Raw genomic sequence first — 17624 nt, 5'->3', positions numbered from 1 at the left:
CTATTGCCTGTTTGCCCCACGCAACCATACGCAGGCTGGCCCCGACTCCAAAAATAATTGATTTATTTATAATTTAGATGTTTATATTATTGCAATCTGATGAGAAATTCAAAGGTTTATTATTTTTTGCTTTTTAGTTTCTCCGTGTTTTGTAATGCGCTTATTTTTGAAGGCGATTTTTTTTTAAGTTTATTTATTTCTTGATTTTTAGTGGTTCCTATTGATATTATTGGTTTCAGTCCGAGTATGCGTACAGTAGTGAAAGAATTATCCTTTAACTCCTAACCATTGAGGAGTTGACCTTACATCATCAGCTCAGCCACATAAAATTACCATCAGGCGTAAATACAGGTGTACCTTTGAAAAATACACTAAAACCAAGATCCCATTATCAGACCCCAACTTGGTACCAATGGGACCTAGCGCAAAGTGAAGCCAACCTGGGTAGTATAGTCGGCCGCGGGAGGTGGAGCAGAGCGGACGCGTCCACTCCAGTAGCTCCGCCACTGCTGCTCCATTGGAGCACCGGTGCCCTGCTCCATCTGGTGCTCCACCGCACGCCAGTGCGCGCCAGTTCGAGTGCTCCACCGCGCGCCAGTGCACCAGTTCGAGTGCTCCACCGCGCGCCAGTTCGAGTGCTCACCGCGCGCCTTTGCGCCAGTTCGAGTACTCCACCGCCAGCGCCAGTTCGAGTGCTCCACCGCGCGCCAGTGTGCCAGTTCGCGTGCTCCACCGCGCGCCAGTGCACGCCAGTGCGCCAGTGCGCGCCAGTTCGAGTGCTCCACCGCGCGCCAGTGCTCCACTGCGCGCCAGTTCGCGTGCTCCATCCTTGCGCCAGTTTGTGTGCTCCATCTCAACAACTCAATAATTGAACCAAACAGTGCAAAAGTGAAACAGAAACAGGCCAAATTTTCAGTGAATGGACAATTATTATTATTATACATGAAAAGTTTCAGTCTTTTAGTGCACAGTTCAGTGATACTATTGGATTGAACCGGACTTATAAATAGTAAGTACAGTAGACTTTTTAAGAACATTAGTTTCTGAATCAAATCAATCATGAAAACGGTGCGCACACCTCCGCAGTCTCCTAAAAAGAGCCTGCTCTCTCAGGAGGCTAAGATCCCGACGACAGAGCACGTGAAGGTGACAAACACTGTACAGAAGAGTGATCAACTAATTGAATTCGATAGCTCACTGACACCGGCACAGCATTCGGTACAAAATAAAACGTTCACACTCGAATATGCAGAGACCCGGGCCTTAAGGAACATGGCCGACACACCAACTTCTCTGCCCACAAACGAACAAGCAGACCTGGGGGCGGCACCGGCTGTCCAATCACGGGCACCGGATGCCCCAGGTACTAGCTCACAAAATATACAAAATAAAATCCGTGTGATAGCCGACATTCACACAAGAGGGCATGCGGCCAGCACGTCCACCCCGCTCGCAACCAAAGAGAGTGCTAACGTTGGGGCGGCGCTGTCGACCGCCCCCACGATTGACATAACGGAAGCCGGGGAAAGTCCCAGCTCAGGAACGACAGACATGGATCGATTATGAATGAGCAGGGACTCGGTCAGCCGCAGCCCAGGAACGAAAACCCGTGCTGGCAGGCATTGTATAGAAGTTGTCCACAACCTAGAAAATATAGTGACACAGTTACGGCAAAACAAGAGTGTTACCAAGGAAAACAAAAAATGCATACTTCTAGCTGTAGAGGCCATCCGCGATGCCACTATGAGGTTCACCGCTGAGCTGGAGGTACTCGGCGGGGGGCGAGCGGATGACCGCCCAACTATGGATACTACAGATCTGAAAAAAGAGATTATGGATGGCGTTTAGGCAGAAATGTCGATAATGCGCGCTGAGCAAAGAGAATTTAGAAGGGTAGTTACGGAGGCCTTGGGATGTGAAAAGAACAAGGGGAAGAAGAGTGACAATGGAGAAGAGGAGACGTATGCCATGGTTGTCAACAAGAAAAATAACAAGAGAAAGCAGCAAAGTGAAGCCGTAATAGCAGCCGCAACCGGCGCCTCTGGCACAATTCTCGATGATGATTTAACATCGCCAGCCCCCGGCAGACCACATAAGCCAAGAGTAAATCGCTCTAATGCGCCCCCTCCTCCTCCTCCACCAATATCGACTAACTTTGCTGTCGTTCTAGAGTCGATTGACCCCAGACAAGACAGCAAAGATATTTTAAAAGAGGTCAAAGAGAAAGTTGACGTATGGAAATAATAAGTAAATTCCGTGGTGAATTTGAGTGGGTTAAGAGAGACAGTTTTTTTTTCAGGTCATCGCGAAGGCGAGGGGGATCCACGACCTACAGCTGTACGACGGCAGCATGCAGAGCGAGCTTCAACGTGCGTGACGACGTCCTGGGACCAGTCCGCGGAGAACACGACCATGAAGAGGAACCATGGATTCCAAACAGGTAAGAAGATATTAAGATCACAGGATCTATCTATCGGTATAGAGGTCCGCGCCGTGTCTCAAGAAAAACGCCGGCGGCGTCACGCCGGGACGCAGCGCAGCGCCGCCGGCGTGAAGGTCATTGTTTTAAAAAATGAAAAAACAATAGGTTTTTCTCAGAGAGTACATAGAAATGTTTTTTTTTCGTAAATTATGGGTTATATGCAAAGTGTTACCTTGGTATTACGTTGCTCACGCCTAAGATAAGCGCACCGACAATGGATTTTCGTAAAAAAAAAACAACATCACCTGGTATCTATGCTCTTCACGCACCTGACAAAGTATAATATACAATTTAACAAACTTTGTCTTGAATTATGAGATCCGCGCGACCTTTTTGGCGGCCCGGCGGCGGCGGCGGCTCGCCGCTCCTAGAAGTCCAGGAGAGAGGTTATGTTATATATACATTTTGATCATGCATATTAGCGGCGACTAGACAGGTGCATCGCGCGCCACGATCGATGGTCTTTTCCAACATTATTACCTATTGACGAGCCTATTTCTCACTAAAACGTGTATCTATCTACTTATAATTTTTTTTCAGGAACCAAATGTTCCAAAATCTGAAACGACGCTGTCGGGACGAGCCGACCCCATTAATGACCATTTATTTGGAGGAAGCGGCAAGGTATGCACATGCTTTATACATTACATTTAGCCTTATTAGTGCCTAAAATACAAGGTCTACAGTAATCTCTGTTGAATTTCACATTCAAATGTATTCGACTTATTTTTAAATTGCGTGTTGGATTGTAGTGAAACTGCACATATAATATGAGGTACACCTATTTATGGCTGTAATAAGTTCCTATGACTTCAGCTTATACATATAAATCAAATTAAATAAATAAAAACAAGTTTTGTATTGCATCAAATTGAAAAAGGGACTGCACAGGTGAATGTAACATGAATTCATGATTTTTTCAGATACCCAGATGCCGCCCCACATCTCTTATACGAAAGTATAGTGTCCTCGATGCGTACTTGGAGACGAACAAACCAACCGTCAGTGCCGCGGACACTAACCCAACTGGCAGATGCACTGCAAAATCACGCCCAATACTCCAGCCACTTCATCGGCATGGTGGAAGCAGGCGGGGGCCAGGCTGTTTTATTGAGCGCGCCCGGGTATTTATATGTATTTATTCATACTCATATTGACTTGATTCAATTAAATATTCCTGGTATACACGGCCGAACGACCGAACCGATTACTACATGCGCAATACAAGGGGTCTTATCTTACTAAGAGAATTAACAGGCCTTGGTTTCTATATAGCTCGTGCTGTTTCCAAATATGGTCACCATGAGCGCTGCGATAGTATTCCCACTACCAGTACCTACTTAGTAGTCTACTTATTTACCCTTGTCTGGACTATAGTCTGTGGTGACTGTGGTTTTTCTTATAAATATAGACGAAAAATTGAAACTCGCTCATTTGCTTCGGCAATACTATAACGGCCTTATAAGCTATCGAAACATTCGAAACTTATAATTATTACATTCTTCCCTACTTTTGATCTCATCCCTAGATTTTTTAGATTCTTTAAATTTTAATATTGAGATACTATTATTCTACATAATATTCAGTTTATTTTTCCATTAGTTAGAACTAATCTCCCTGATAATACTATGGAAATAATAAGTAAACTCCGTGGTGAATTTGAGTGGGTTAAGAGAGACAGTTTTTTTACAGGGCATCGCGAAGGCGAGGGGGAACCACGACCTACAGCTGTACGGCGGCAGCATGCAGAGCGAGCTTCAACGTGCATGACGACGTCCTGGGACCAGTCCGCGGAGAACACGACCATGAAGAGGAACCATGGATTCCAAACAGGTAAGAAGATATTAAGATCACAGGATCTATCTATCGGTATAGAGGTCCGCGCCGTGTCTCAAGAAAAACGCCGGCGGCGTCACGCCGACATTTGTAGGTATCCAGCGGGACGCAGCGCCGCTGGCGTGAAGATCATTGTTTAAAAAAATGAAAAAACAATAGGTTTTTCTCAGAGAGTACATAGAAATGTTGTTTTTACGTTCGTAAATTATGGGTTATATGCAAAGTATTACCTTTGTATTACGTTGCTCACGCCTAAGATAAGCGCACCGACAATGGATTTTCGTAAAAAAAAATCAACGTCACCTGGTATCTATGCTCTTCACGCACCTGACAAACTATAATATACAATTTAACAAACTTTGTCTTGAAATTATGAGATCCGCGCGACCTTTTTGGTGGCCCGGCGGCGGCGGCGGCTCGCCGCTCCTAGAAGTCCAGGAGAGGGGTTATGTTATATACATTTTGATCATGCATATTGGCGGCGACTAGACAGGTGCATCGCGCGCCACGATCGATGGTCTTTTCCAACATTATTACCTATTGACGAGCCTATTTCTCACTAAAACGTGTATCTATCTACTTATAATTTTTTTTCAGGAACCAAATGTTCCAAAATCTGAAACGACGCTGTCGGGACGAGCCGACCCCATTAATGACCATTTATTTGGAGGAAGCGGCAAGGTATGCACATTCTTTATACATTACATTTAGCCTTATTAGTGCCTAAAATACAAGGTCTACAGTAATCTCTGTTGAATTTCACATTCAAATGTATACGACTTATTTTTAAATTGCGTGTTGGATTGTAGTGAAACTGCACATATAATATGAGGTACACCTATTTATGGCTGTAATAAGTTCCTATGACTTCAGCTTATACATATAAATTAAATTAAATAAATAAAAACAAGTTTTGTATTGCATCAAATTGAAAAAGGGACTGCACAAGTGAATGTAACATGAATTCATGATTTTTTCAGATACCCAGATGCCGCCCCACATCTCTTATACGAAAGTAAAGTGTCCTCGATGCGTACTTGGAGGCGAACAAACCAACCGTCAGTGCCGCGGACACTAACCCAACTAGCAGATGCACTGCAAAATCACGCCCAATACTCCAGCCACTTTATCGGCATGGTGGAAGCAGGCGGGGACCAGGCTGTTTTATTGGGCGCGCCCGGGTATTTATATTTATTCATACTCATATTGGCTTGATTCAGTACATTGTCAAACAAACATTATGACATTATCTTCGGTTACCGCCCGTACCGGTCCGGTTCAGTAATCTATATTATTTATAACATTTTTTTTTTAATAAATGAATAAATAAATATTATAGGACATTCTTACACAGATTGACTGAGGCCCACGGTAAGCTCAAGAAGGAATAGCGTTTTTAGCGAAGAAAGGAACAGCGACGGAATAGCGTTTTGTAACAAGAGTGATTTTAGTTTTATAGCAAAAGCTTAGAGAGTTTTACAACTTTTCCATTTTTTCCAGGTTCCAGGAGCTTCTGTCGGCAAGTGACATTATCACAGACCAACCCAACAAGACGGCCCTTACCAGGGGGGGCACACTTAAGCTGGCAACAATTTTCTTTGCCGACAGCGCTCCTAGGGACAAGCGATCGAGTCATCATCCGATACGTGGAGATGGTCGAGAGCTGAAGAATCTTAGGATCGTAGGGGGTAATTGCACAAAAGATCCCGATGGGTCGAAGTTATCCGTAAGGGCCCCCGCAGAGATCAGATAAGATAATTCAGTTGCTTATTGCTAATACACTTGTTAGCATCTTATCGGGACTTTTAGTGAATATATTATTATGATCATTCTGTAATCATGGATGAATTAAGTAGTGATTCTGTTATGACAGTAGACACAGACAGTTGTGATAATTGTCACGATCAAAATACTGTGCCCCCGGTTATAAGCATCAGCTTCTAATAGAAAGAACTCTGAAAGCAGTGGTGTGTTAGATACTACTACTCGATACTACTACTACTCGATGGAAAGTTTTTTGAACTACATTCAAACAGTTCCGACGGCAAAAATATAAATACTGTCTGTAAAAAATTGCAAACATATCTTAATGACCTACCTGAAAGTAAATGAAAGTACACAAACACACAACAGAACCCAGGATCAACATATCCAAACCGGCTCAAATATGGAAGAGGGAAGAATAAATATTAAAAGGGAATTACTTCAAGCACACCGAAGAATTCAAAACATTATTCAAGAGCAGGCTAATCATAACCGAAGCGACGGCGGTCAGGGAACTCAGGGATATAGTAATTAACCTAATAAATATAGAAAAGGGAAAACAACAATAAAATATGGCTCAATCGAGAATACGTATGCATGGACATGCCCATAATTGAAGAACAACACCAACCCCAACCCCAGCATTGGCCTCAACCGACCAACACCGTGTAGTGTAGTGTGACAACCCTGATGATATATAACTCATCTCATACAGAGCGACAACCCTATGCTCATGCAGCTGTGTGTTATGGATCATAGAGTTTTACGATGTAATTATAAGTAATCATAAAGTTTATGGTATAATTAAAGTAATGATTATGGGTCATAAAATATACAATAAATGTAATGTTAAAACAGATGGGAATGACTATTGACCGTGACCAGGATAGTATATAAGCACGATTTTTATTGAATAAAGGGAGAGTATTGACTCGACTTTTGAGTTATCATTACACCCGAAGCACCCCACACTTCATGGCGACCCTGCCAGTCGGGCTGCTCGAGCACTAACCATCTGCTCGAGGCAGCCCACCCCGCCCGCGCACTCCGAACTACAACCGCGCCAGCTCAGCCTCCACGGCGCACGCTCTGAGACTGTATCAGCCAGCTACCACGTCGCCCCAGCTGCGCTAAGTCACCAAGCCACGCTAAGCCTCGCCGCAGCTAGTATACCAGCAGCACCGACAACAAGGCGGCCGACGACAAGTGATTATGCGTGCCGAGCCAGTCCACCGCAGCATCGTCGACCCACGTCCCGCAGCGCAGCACCGCGCACCGTACCCGCTCCAGCCATGGACCACACGGTATAATATAATCTGTATTATTACGTCACCAGCGTACAATTTACACTAACAATGTTTCTTTTTTTTCCTTATTAAGTTTTCTATATACTTTTTTAATAAGTTCTTATATTTAAATAAAAGTTTAATTTTTAACTGCAAAAAAATACTATATTAATATATTATTATAATCTTAGCTAAGACCCTTTGAGTTATTTCAATTTAATGTCATGAAAAAATCGTTTTTCGGCATAACAATGTTCAGATTTTTTTTTTCTAACTTCAAATTGATTTAATATAATGCCATCCAGATTAAATTACCTACTTAGTGTTTTGTAAACTAAGACAGACAGGATTTTCAAGAACGCTTAGCCTGATCCACTTTAAGTTTCTGAAATCTTCTTGTATATGGATGTTTTTGAATTAGGTATTTGTTTATGAAAGGAAAAAATGAAGGTAATTTATTAAAAATAGGTATGTCTATCGCACCATCGGTAGCCCGAGAGGCTTTGGGCGATACATAGCCAGGGTACGCCAGGATACAAGCAGGTACGATATCCTTGACGGCTGACCATGATTCGATCGAGAATCAATTGTGGAGACCTATGGACACACACAAATAGTATTGTGTGATGCGTTTAAAAGCAATGCCTGAATGTATGAAATATACTAGAGTATATTGTAATCGCCAGTGTGAGCGATAATTTTTTTTCTTGTATCCTGAGCAAATAAATATGTATTGAGCTGAGTAATAGCCATAAATGAAAATGCGTTGTGTACCCTTACCGTTTGTGATGCATTTAGTCTGCACACAAACTATTTTTGACTCAAAAAAAAGGGGAAAGTTGTAGTGTAGTGTGACAACCCTGATGATATATAACTCATCTCATACAGAGCGACAACCCTATGCTCATGCAGCTGTGTGTTATGGATCATAGAGTTTTACGATGTAATTATAAGTAATCATAAAGTTTATGGTATAATTAAAGTTGTGTTATAACATGTTATAACATTTTCTAACAAGAAATTTAAACTTAACTATGACTATAAACTAACCGGTCAGAGTCTTAACCGAAAGACAGTCGTAAAGGATCTTGGTATACTTTTCGATGAACAACTTAGTTTTAGACCACACTATGAATATATAGTGAGTAGGGGCAGGCAACTGCTAGGTTTTATCTTTAGAACGACAAAGGGCTTTAGGAACCCGAATAGTCTAATTTTATTGTTCTTTAGTTTGGTGAGGAGCGTTTTGGAGTATGGTTCCTCTATATGGACCCCACATTACTCTGTACACATCAATGCCATAGAGGCGGTGCAGAGGCTGTTTTTGAAGGTTCTTGCGTTTAGATTCAAGTTGGGACGTACATACAGATCGTATACCAGTCGACTAATCAAGTTTAATATCTCTACTCTTGAAGCACGTCGTAAGATGTGCGACTTCTTAAATTTACACAAAATAGTTCACTCTAGAATTGACTCTGCACCACTATTATCATCCATTACTTTCAATACACCTAGATTTAGAGGTCGCAACACTAAACTTTTCGCTCTTAGAGTATATAAAAACAATACTTCTTTCTATAATCCCATTACTAGAATGTGCCGCCAATACACTATCACTTTATTGTGTTTATATACAAGCTGTAGGAATAGAGATACGTCATTAGTTCCATCATTACTTAGCCGTTAAGTGCGTTAAGCTTAATTTACTGTAGTAATATAAGTGTCTTATCTATATTTTGAAGAGTTCTCAGTGAGAGCGTCTTAGGAGGTAGGTGCACATCTCTTGAACAGTGTATATCGTATCTAATGTAATTTTGTTTGTGCTTACTTCTGTTGTTTCTCCAATAAAGAAAATAAATAAATAAATATAACGAGTTAGCTTCTAATCATATTCATTTTGACATTTTTGACCCCAACATTGCTAGATTTAAGAGGCGCTTGGCTGGCGTCCTCTTCACCTCCTCCTCATGCTCCTCATGCTCATCTTCATCTTCTTCTGTCACTGACTGCTAAATTTTCCTTCTACCGTTTAAATATGTTTAAGTTTGTCTCACTCGTATAGTTTAAATGCGTATACCCTTAGCTTAAGTTAATTACTCCCTTATTTGGTATTAGCTAAATTGTTACCTAATAGTTCTCTGATGTTTGCTATTGTAGTTTTACTTACTAGATAGTGCTAAAATATGTATTGTTTCCGCTGAATTGTAAAACATGCTGAGTACACTTGTTTTGGATCTCGTGCTAGTTTTAAGCCACTTAGTATAAGTTTTAATTGTTATCAAGATTTTGTACGAAATCTGTTTGGTGTACCTAATAAAGTAAAATAAAATAAAATAAAATAAAGTAATGATTATGGGTCATAAAATATACAATAAATGTAATGTTAAAACAGATGGGAATGACTATTGACCGTGACCAGGATAGTATATTAAGCACGATTTTTATTGAATAAAGGGAGAGTATTGACTCGACTTTTGAGTTATCATTACACCCGAAGCACCCCACACTTCAACCGGCCGAGACTCCGAGCTGGATCTCAAGGGAGGGGAGGAGCGCGAGACGAACGAGGTGGCGGCGAGGAACCTAATATATCCGTCTGACCTGGGATTTGAGGACACAGCAACGGTGCAAATGACACCGTCTGCCACATCAAACGAAAGAAAAATAAGAAGATTATCACCAGCATCAGAGCTGTTTTTACGAACAGCAACGCCGACGCCACCACCGCCAGTCATACACAACAAAGCACAAAATATCTCACCGCTCACAAAAAGCCCCCAGCTCCATGCAGAAAAGCAACAAGAAGTCACCATAGTTCCAAATCTGGGCCTACCGCAGGACTCATCAACCCTTCCGCTAGAGGAACTCAAGAAATTACTATCCCCACACCTGAGGTGGGAAAGACACCAGGCCTCCAGACGAACCAACCAAACCAAGCGGACGAAGGGGGGGAGGTCAGGCAGGAGAGACTGATGCAGCCAGAAGTGGTATCATCCACAACAACAGCGAATACAGCCTCATCAACGACACACGGGGAGGGGAATGGGAGGGGGTCGAAGGGACAGGAGTCACAGGCGGACATGCGCACAAAGTGATAACTCAACAAAAACGAACACATCCTCAACCTCGCTCTCCCACTTACACTCATCCTCGCCCTCCTCGTCCACGTCATCACCATCATCGTCAACTAAAACTCCCGTACTACAGCCTCGCCCATCGCCATCGACACCACCCCACCATCACACTCCTCGTCACAACGAACACAATCACCGTCACCTCCAACACCAAATCCAAAAATAGTAATAACATTACCAAAACCCCGCAATAACCAGAACCAGCACCGAAATCAACGAAATCAACATAAAATCAAACAGTGCACCCTCTGCGGGTATGCCACGCGCAGCGGGCATATGATGCGACACCAGATAAGTAAACACAGAGGGCTGATGGTGGAGTCCGGAAGAAGAGCATTTGAGAAGTATGGATTTTTCGAAACTTACACACCGGCCAAGAAATATTGCCCACAAAAATATCTACCTCCAAAATGGCTGGTGAATGCAGTCACCGGGACGGACAGGGAGTGGCTGGAGGCCCTGTACACAGGCGCGATACAGGGCGAGGAGGAGTAGTTGCATCAATAACAACAACAACCAAATACAACGGATGGACATTCACAGATACAAATAAAACAAGATAAGTAAAATAAAGACCCAATTATTATTACACCTGCCAATCAGTTATCCCACTGCTCCATCAAAATAATTGATTACCACGCTGCTCCACCTGGCTGCTTCACCTGATTGCTCCACCTGGCTGCATCACTGCTGTGTCTGTGCCTCTAATAAATCTAAAAATCAACGACCACAAGGTACACCTATGTGACCTATGATTACAGTCTATAGATCATCTTCATCGGCAATTCTGTCTTTAACAAGTGAACAAAAAATGCCTCGTGTGCTAAAAAAACGCCGTCTGCGACGTCCCTGAGACCCTCCCTCCGTCACGTCGAAGATAGACGGTCTCCTTGTTCGGATAGCCTCGGCGCTAGGGGAGCAGGCGCTGCAGGCACAGTAACAGAGCCGTCCCTGCGGTCCTCCCTTAGTGATGCCGTACTCCACGAGTGACCTATGACGGCACTCGGGGCACAGGCGTCACGGGCCAGTTACCTACGGGTGCCCTCGGCTCCTTCCACCGAAGTGACGCACCTAGACCTGTCCCATCACGAGTGGCGTCGCCAAATCCCGGCCCATCTCCACCCCGTTGAATTGCCAAGGGCAAATCAGCGACGCGTCACCAAGGCGACAATCAGTAGTTTTGGAGAAATTTGGCTACAAGTGAACAAAAAATGCCCCGTGTGCTAAAAAACGCCGTGTGCGCCGTCGCTACGGCCCTCCCTCTGTCACGCCGAAGATTAACGGTCTCCTTGTTCGGTTAGCCTCGGCGCTAGGGGAGCAGGCGCTGCAGGCACAGTAACAGAGCCGTCCCTGCGGTCCTCCCTTAGTGATGCCGCACTCCACGAGTGACCTATGACGGCACTCGGGCACAGGCGTTGTCACATATTTACTATGTGGGTAGATTTGTATGTAGGGTAGGCGGTAACGGCATGCAAGCGAAAATAATAAATCAGTCTATAATCAGCTGAGGTGGTTTCATTGTGTGTTCCCTAATACTTTACATGGCGCAGCCGGAAAAAAGACTTATATAATGTAAAATTACGGATAAAGTGTAAAACTATGTACGGACTGTAATAAAATTGTGTGTCGCTACTTATTAATAAATACGTACTGAGTGATAGTGAGAATCGTTTATCGCTATAATGGAGTCAGTGCTGCAGCCGCCATTGCCGTTCAAATTCGAGAACAATCTAGTAAACGTTACATCGGGAAATTTATGTAAAGAATGGGAAAAATGGAAAAAAGCTTTTCTAATTTATTACGAAGCTTGCGAAATTTCGAAAAAATCACAAAAGGTCCAGATTAATATTTTACTTCATATAATAGGTGATAAATGCCGCGAGGTATATGACCAGTTTTCAGAAGAATCAAAGACAGTTGATGAGTTGTTAAAGAAATTTGACGTATTTTTTGAACCCAAAAAGAACCTCGCCGTAGAAAGGCACAGATTCTTCACACGGAACCAGCAGGAATTTGAATCTATTGAACAATATGTTTTTGAATTAAATGTTATGGCGGCAAAGTGTGACTTTAAAGATCTCTGCAGTGACCTTGTGAGGGATAGGTTAATATGTGGTATTCAGGAGACAACCTTACGAGAACGACTTTTACGAGAAAATGATTTGACGCTGCAAAAAGCTATAGAAATATGTAGGCTAGCCGAGATATCCCGTGCTCAAGCCGGTCATATAAAGCAGGAGAATGCGGAACATCATGTGCATGAAATCAACTCCAAACACAAAATCGCGATGGAACGCCAAGGTCGTCCGAGCTGTTGTAGACAAGAACATGAGGATACAGATGAGGATAAGGCGGTGCATGCGCTCAGCGCCAGAGGGCGCGGGCGGCGCCGTGGAGCGCGGCGAGGCGGGCGCCCCGCGCCGGCGCCGGCGCACGCGGCTCCCGGGCACGACAACCAGCCAGCGCGCGGCAGGTGGCAGCGGTCGTCACAGGTCAACAGGACTGGCGGCCATAGCTGTTCGAGATGTGGCTCCACACATAGAAGATTCCAGTGTCCGGCATTTGGTCAGCTGTGTGACAGGTGCCATGGACGAAATCACTACTCGAGAATGTGTCGCGTGTATGAAATAAGAGGGGAATCCACCGATGAGGTAAATAATAAACATAATTATGATAATGAATGGTCTGTCAATTTATCCATTAATAATAAGAATATTACGTTTGGACTGGACACGGGAGCTGAGGTAAATGTCTTGCCTGAAAGGTACTTGAAATTATTAGGTATAGACAAGCATTCGCTTAACACAACCTCATTAAGGATTTATGGTTATTCGAAAACCTTGATACCTATAGCGGGAAAGTGCAATTTAAAAGTTGTGTATAAAAATAATACTTACATTTTAGAGTTTATTATAGCCGACGTTGATTCGAATCCAGTAATAGGTAGGTACTCTTGTAGAGAAATGCGCTTAGTAAAAAGAGTCCATGAGCTATCGATAGGTAAACCAAATAATGTTGCCTCTGTACTAGATGAGTACCTTGATGTTTTTGATGGCATAGGGTGCCTACCGGGAGAATACAAAATACAATTACAAGACCATGCTCAACCGGTAATTCACGCCCCTAGAAAATTGCCCCTTGTGTTAGTGGAACAAGTTAAGAATAAATTGAAAGAGATGCAGGATCAAGGCATCATCGTTAAGGTCGAAGGGCCTACCGACTGGGTAAACAGCATGACTGTCGTCAAAAAGCCGAACGGAGACCTTCGAATATGCCTTGATCCGAAAGATTTAAATAAAGTAATTAAGCGAGAGCATTTTAAGTTGCCCACTCTAGATGAAATTACTTCGAGTCTAGCGGGGGCAAAGTACTTTAGCACTCTTGATGCTAAGCAAGGGTTTTGGCAAGTTAAGTTGAGCCCAGCTAGTAGTGACCTTTGCACTTTCAACTCTGCCTTTGGTAGGTATAAATTTCTACGCATGCCGTATGGAATTTCCTCGGCGTCTGAAATTTTCCATAGGAAATTATATGAACATTTTGACGATATAGAAGGGGTAAAATTATTCATAGATGATCTGTTGATTTACGCCGACACCAAAGAATTACACGACATTAGACTAAGAAAAGTGTTACAAAGATGTAGGGAAATCAATATAAAACTAAACAGAGAGAAGTGCAAAATAGGCTTATCGGAGATAAAATATTTGGGTCACAAGATTACGCAACACGGAGTGAGTCCCGATGACTCACGCACTCGCGCTATAATGAACATGCCTACCCCTGCAAGTGTCAAAGACTTAGAAAGGTTTCTCGGATTAATAACATATGTAGGGAATTTTATACCTAACCTCTCCGAGAAAACTCATATTTTACGCGAGTTGTTAAAGAAAGACGTACACTGGCACTGGGACTCGAGGCATGATATTTGTTTTAATACTTTAAAAAAATGTTTGTGTAGTCCTCCTGTTCTGCAGTATTACGATGTTAAAAAACCAGTTACGATTTCGGCAGACGCAAGTAAGAATGGATTAGGTGGATGCCTACTGCAAGATGGATTACCTGTTTGTTATGTATCTAAATCGCTGACAAAAACAGAACAAGCCTACGCACAGATCGAAAAGGAATTATACGCTTGTGTTTTCGCCTGTGAAAGGTTTTATACATATATATATGGAAAAAATGATGTTACGATCGAAACAGATCACAAGCCTTTAGTGAGCATAATTAAAAAACCGTTAGTTAACACTCCCGCTCGATTACAAAGGATGTTGTTGAGATTACAGCCATACACATTTAATCTAGTATACAAGCCTGGCAGATACTTATATATAGCGGATGCGTTATCTCGTGCAGTACAGGTGGGCGTACGCGACGATGAAAACACACGGGAGTGCGATCTCGACGTGCGCGCGCAGGTGTGTGCGATATCAGCAAGTAACCCGCTCACTGATACGCACTTCTTACAAATACAAAAATGTACTCAAGATGATGACGAATTAAAAGAACTAACTAAAACTATAAAAAGAGGATGGCCTAATCACAAAAAAGACGTTAATGATATATTAAAACCTTACTTTGCATATCAAAACGAACTATCAGTTGCTTATGGAATTGTTTGGAGAGGGGATCGTGTGGTCATACCTAAATGTATGCGGCCAGAAATGATGAAACGTGCACACAGTAGCCACTTAGGAATAGAAAAATGCATGCTACGAGCGCGCGACATCATGTTTTGGCCCCATATGAACTCACAGCTGCAAGATTACCTTTCGCATTGTCAAGCGTGTTTGACGTTCAGAAAACAAAACGTTAAACAAACTTTAATGCAGCATGAACCTCCAAAAAGAGCCTGGTCAAAATTAGGTATAGATATATTTCATTTTAATGGGAAATCTTATCTGATAGTAATTGACTACTATAGCAAATTTGTAGAAGTAATGAAAGTGAAATCCCTCTGTTCTAGTGAGGTCATTAAGAAATTAAAAGAAGTGTTTAGACGTCAAGGCATACCGGAAATTATAGTTTCGGATAATGGGCCTGAATTTGCATCAACTGAATTTAAAACTTTTTCTAGAGAGTGGTTCTTCCAACATGTCACTTCCTCCCCCACTACCCCCAGTCTAACGGTCAAGTTGAACGGTCAATACAGACAATAAAAAAAATGTTAAAGAAAACCACATTCAACAAATCTGATTTTAACATAGCTTTTTTAGAATTTTTGAATACTCCGCTTGACAACAATTTACCTTCACCCGCTGAATTATTGAATAATAGGAAACTACGCAGTTTTTTACCATGTTCTCCAAGATTACTAGCTCCTAAAATCCCGCGAAATGTCGAACACTACCTAAAATCGCGTCAAAGTAAACAAAAACATTATTACGATAAAGGAGCTAAGCACCTGCGAGAACTCCAAGTAGGCGAAAAAGTTAAAGTAAGATTAAACAATGAATGGAATAATGGAACTATACATGGAACTGTAGGTACGAGGTCTTATCTTATAAAAATGACATCTGGTAGAATTCTAAGACGTAATCGCAGACAGCTGATAATTGACTCACCTCAGCGCTCTGATCTACCTAGCGTACGTACTTACGATGATATAAATGTAACTATGTCCCGTCTGCCTGTGCCGCAATGTCCCGTCGGCTCCCGGGGCCCAAGTCCAAACCGCGAACAAATGAATAATACTAATTATTATGTTACTCGCTTTGGCAGGATGGTGAGACCTCCTGATCGGTGGACCTACCCCGTTCCCGAATCTCGTCGAAATTAGATTAAGTACCTACTTACCAACTAACTTACCTTCCCAGATTGTAAACAATAAAAATATGAATGGATGTTATAAATATAATACATAAATCTCCTTAATGAACGCACATTATATACAATGTTTATATAATTGTCAAAAATAAATTAAATAGTTTAAAAATAAAAAACCTGTCTATGTCATGTAATAGGTACGGTAAATAAGTGAATTATGTAATTAATTGCAAAATGCATGTATTCATATAATGTAATTAAATAATTATGCTTGTGATGTTATGAATGTAAGATAAAAACAAAAATGAGATCAATATATACTAGATATTAGATACACTTGCATGCGTAAGTTTATTCTTATCTAGACGAAAATAGAAAATTAAATAATTATATAAATGGTAAAATTGTTAAATTAATTGGGTAAGAAATTTATCAAAGAAACATTTTTTGTAAGGAAGGAAAATGTGTGTAATTTGCATGGGTAAACTTACTATATTTTTGTTTTCTTTTTTCAAAGGGGAGTTGTCACATATTACTATGTGGGTAGATTTGTATGTAGGGTAGGCGGTAACGGCATGCAAGCGAAAATAATAAATCAGTCTATAATCAGCTGAGGTGGTTTCATTGTGTGTTCCCTAATACTTTACAGGCGTCACGGGCCAGTTACCTACGGGTGCCCTCGGCTCCTTCCACCGAAGTGACGCACCTAGACCAGTCCCACAAGTGGCGTCGCCAAATCCCCGCCCATCTCCACCCCGTTGAATTCCCAAGGGCAAATCAGCGACGCGTCACCAAGGCGACAATCAGTAGTTTTGGAGAAATTTGGCTACAAGTGAACAAAAAATGCCCCGTGTACTAAAAAACGCCGTGTGCGCCGTCCCTACGGCCCTCCCTCTGTCACGCCGAAGATTAACGGTCTCCTTGTTTGGTTAGCCTCGGCGCTAGGGGAGCAGGCGCTGCAAGCACAGTAACAAAGCCGTCCCTGCGGACCTCCGTCCGTCACGTCGAAGATAGACGGTCTCCTTGTTCGGATAGCCTCGGCGCTAGGGGAGCAGGCGCTGCAGGCACAGTAACAGAGCCGTTCCTGCGGTCCTCCCTTAGTGATGCCGCACTCAGGCGACAACCACGAGTGATCAATGATGGCACTCGGTGCACACTTGCACAGGCGTCACGGGCCAGTTATCCACGGGTGCCCTCGGCTCCTTCCACCGAAGTGCCGCACCTAGTCCGGTTCCACGAGTGGCGATGCCGGCCCATCTCCACGGCGTGAATCCCCAAGGGCAAATCAGCGACGCGGATCACTCAGGCGACAATCAGTAGTTTTGGAGAAAATTGGCTACAAGTGAACAAAAAATGCCC

At 42.7% G+C, this 17624-nt stretch overlaps 2 protein-coding genes across 2 annotated transcripts; both read left to right on the top strand.

Moving 5' to 3' along the window:
* Positions 1–2278: 2278 nt before the first annotated feature.
* On the top strand, positions 2279–10997 carry LOC125236106. The gene is made up of 9 exons (XM_048142801.1): positions 2279–2440; positions 3023–3106; positions 3406–3606; positions 4175–4315; positions 4916–4999; positions 5299–5499; positions 5819–5999; positions 7045–7386; positions 10743–10997. The coding sequence occupies exons 2-9, from the start codon at positions 3030–3032 to the stop codon at positions 10995–10997; spliced, it is 1482 nt and encodes a 493-aa protein (XP_047998758.1). The 5' UTR covers positions 2279–2440; positions 3023–3029.
* A 945-nt stretch (positions 10998–11942) lies between these two features.
* Positions 11943–16392, top strand: LOC125235927. Its single transcript, XM_048142568.1, has 2 exons — positions 11943–13153; positions 16221–16392. Exon 1 carries the CDS (start codon positions 12744–12746, stop codon positions 13131–13133), a length of 390 nt encoding a protein of 129 aa, XP_047998525.1. The 5' UTR covers positions 11943–12743; the 3' UTR covers positions 13134–13153; positions 16221–16392.
* The last annotated feature ends 1232 nt before the right edge of the window (positions 16393–17624 follow it).

Source organism: Leguminivora glycinivorella, chromosome 18, assembly GCF_023078275.1.
Source record: "Leguminivora glycinivorella isolate SPB_JAAS2020 chromosome 18, LegGlyc_1.1, whole genome shotgun sequence".
Taxonomy (NCBI): Eukaryota; Metazoa; Arthropoda; class Insecta; order Lepidoptera; family Tortricidae; genus Leguminivora; species Leguminivora glycinivorella.
This window is presented reverse-complemented; position numbering and strand designations above follow the sequence as displayed.

Excerpts from the sequence above, each read along its gene's own strand:
- LOC125235927 (XM_048142568.1), top strand. The coding sequence starts at position 12,744 with ATGCGGAACATCATGTGCATGAAATCAACTCCAAACACAAAATCGCGA.
- LOC125236106 (XM_048142801.1), top strand. The coding sequence starts at position 3,030 with ATGTTCCAAAATCTGAAACGACGCTGTCGGGACGAGCCGACCCCATTA. Across the intron at positions 3,107-3,405 it reads TATTTGGAGGAAGCGGCAAG|ATACCCAGATGCCGCCCCAC; the intron begins GTATGCACATGC and ends TGATTTTTTCAG. Across the intron at positions 7,387-10,742 it reads CTCCAGCCATGGACCACACG|TGCACCCTCTGCGGGTATGC; the intron begins GTATAATATAAT and ends AAAATCAAACAG.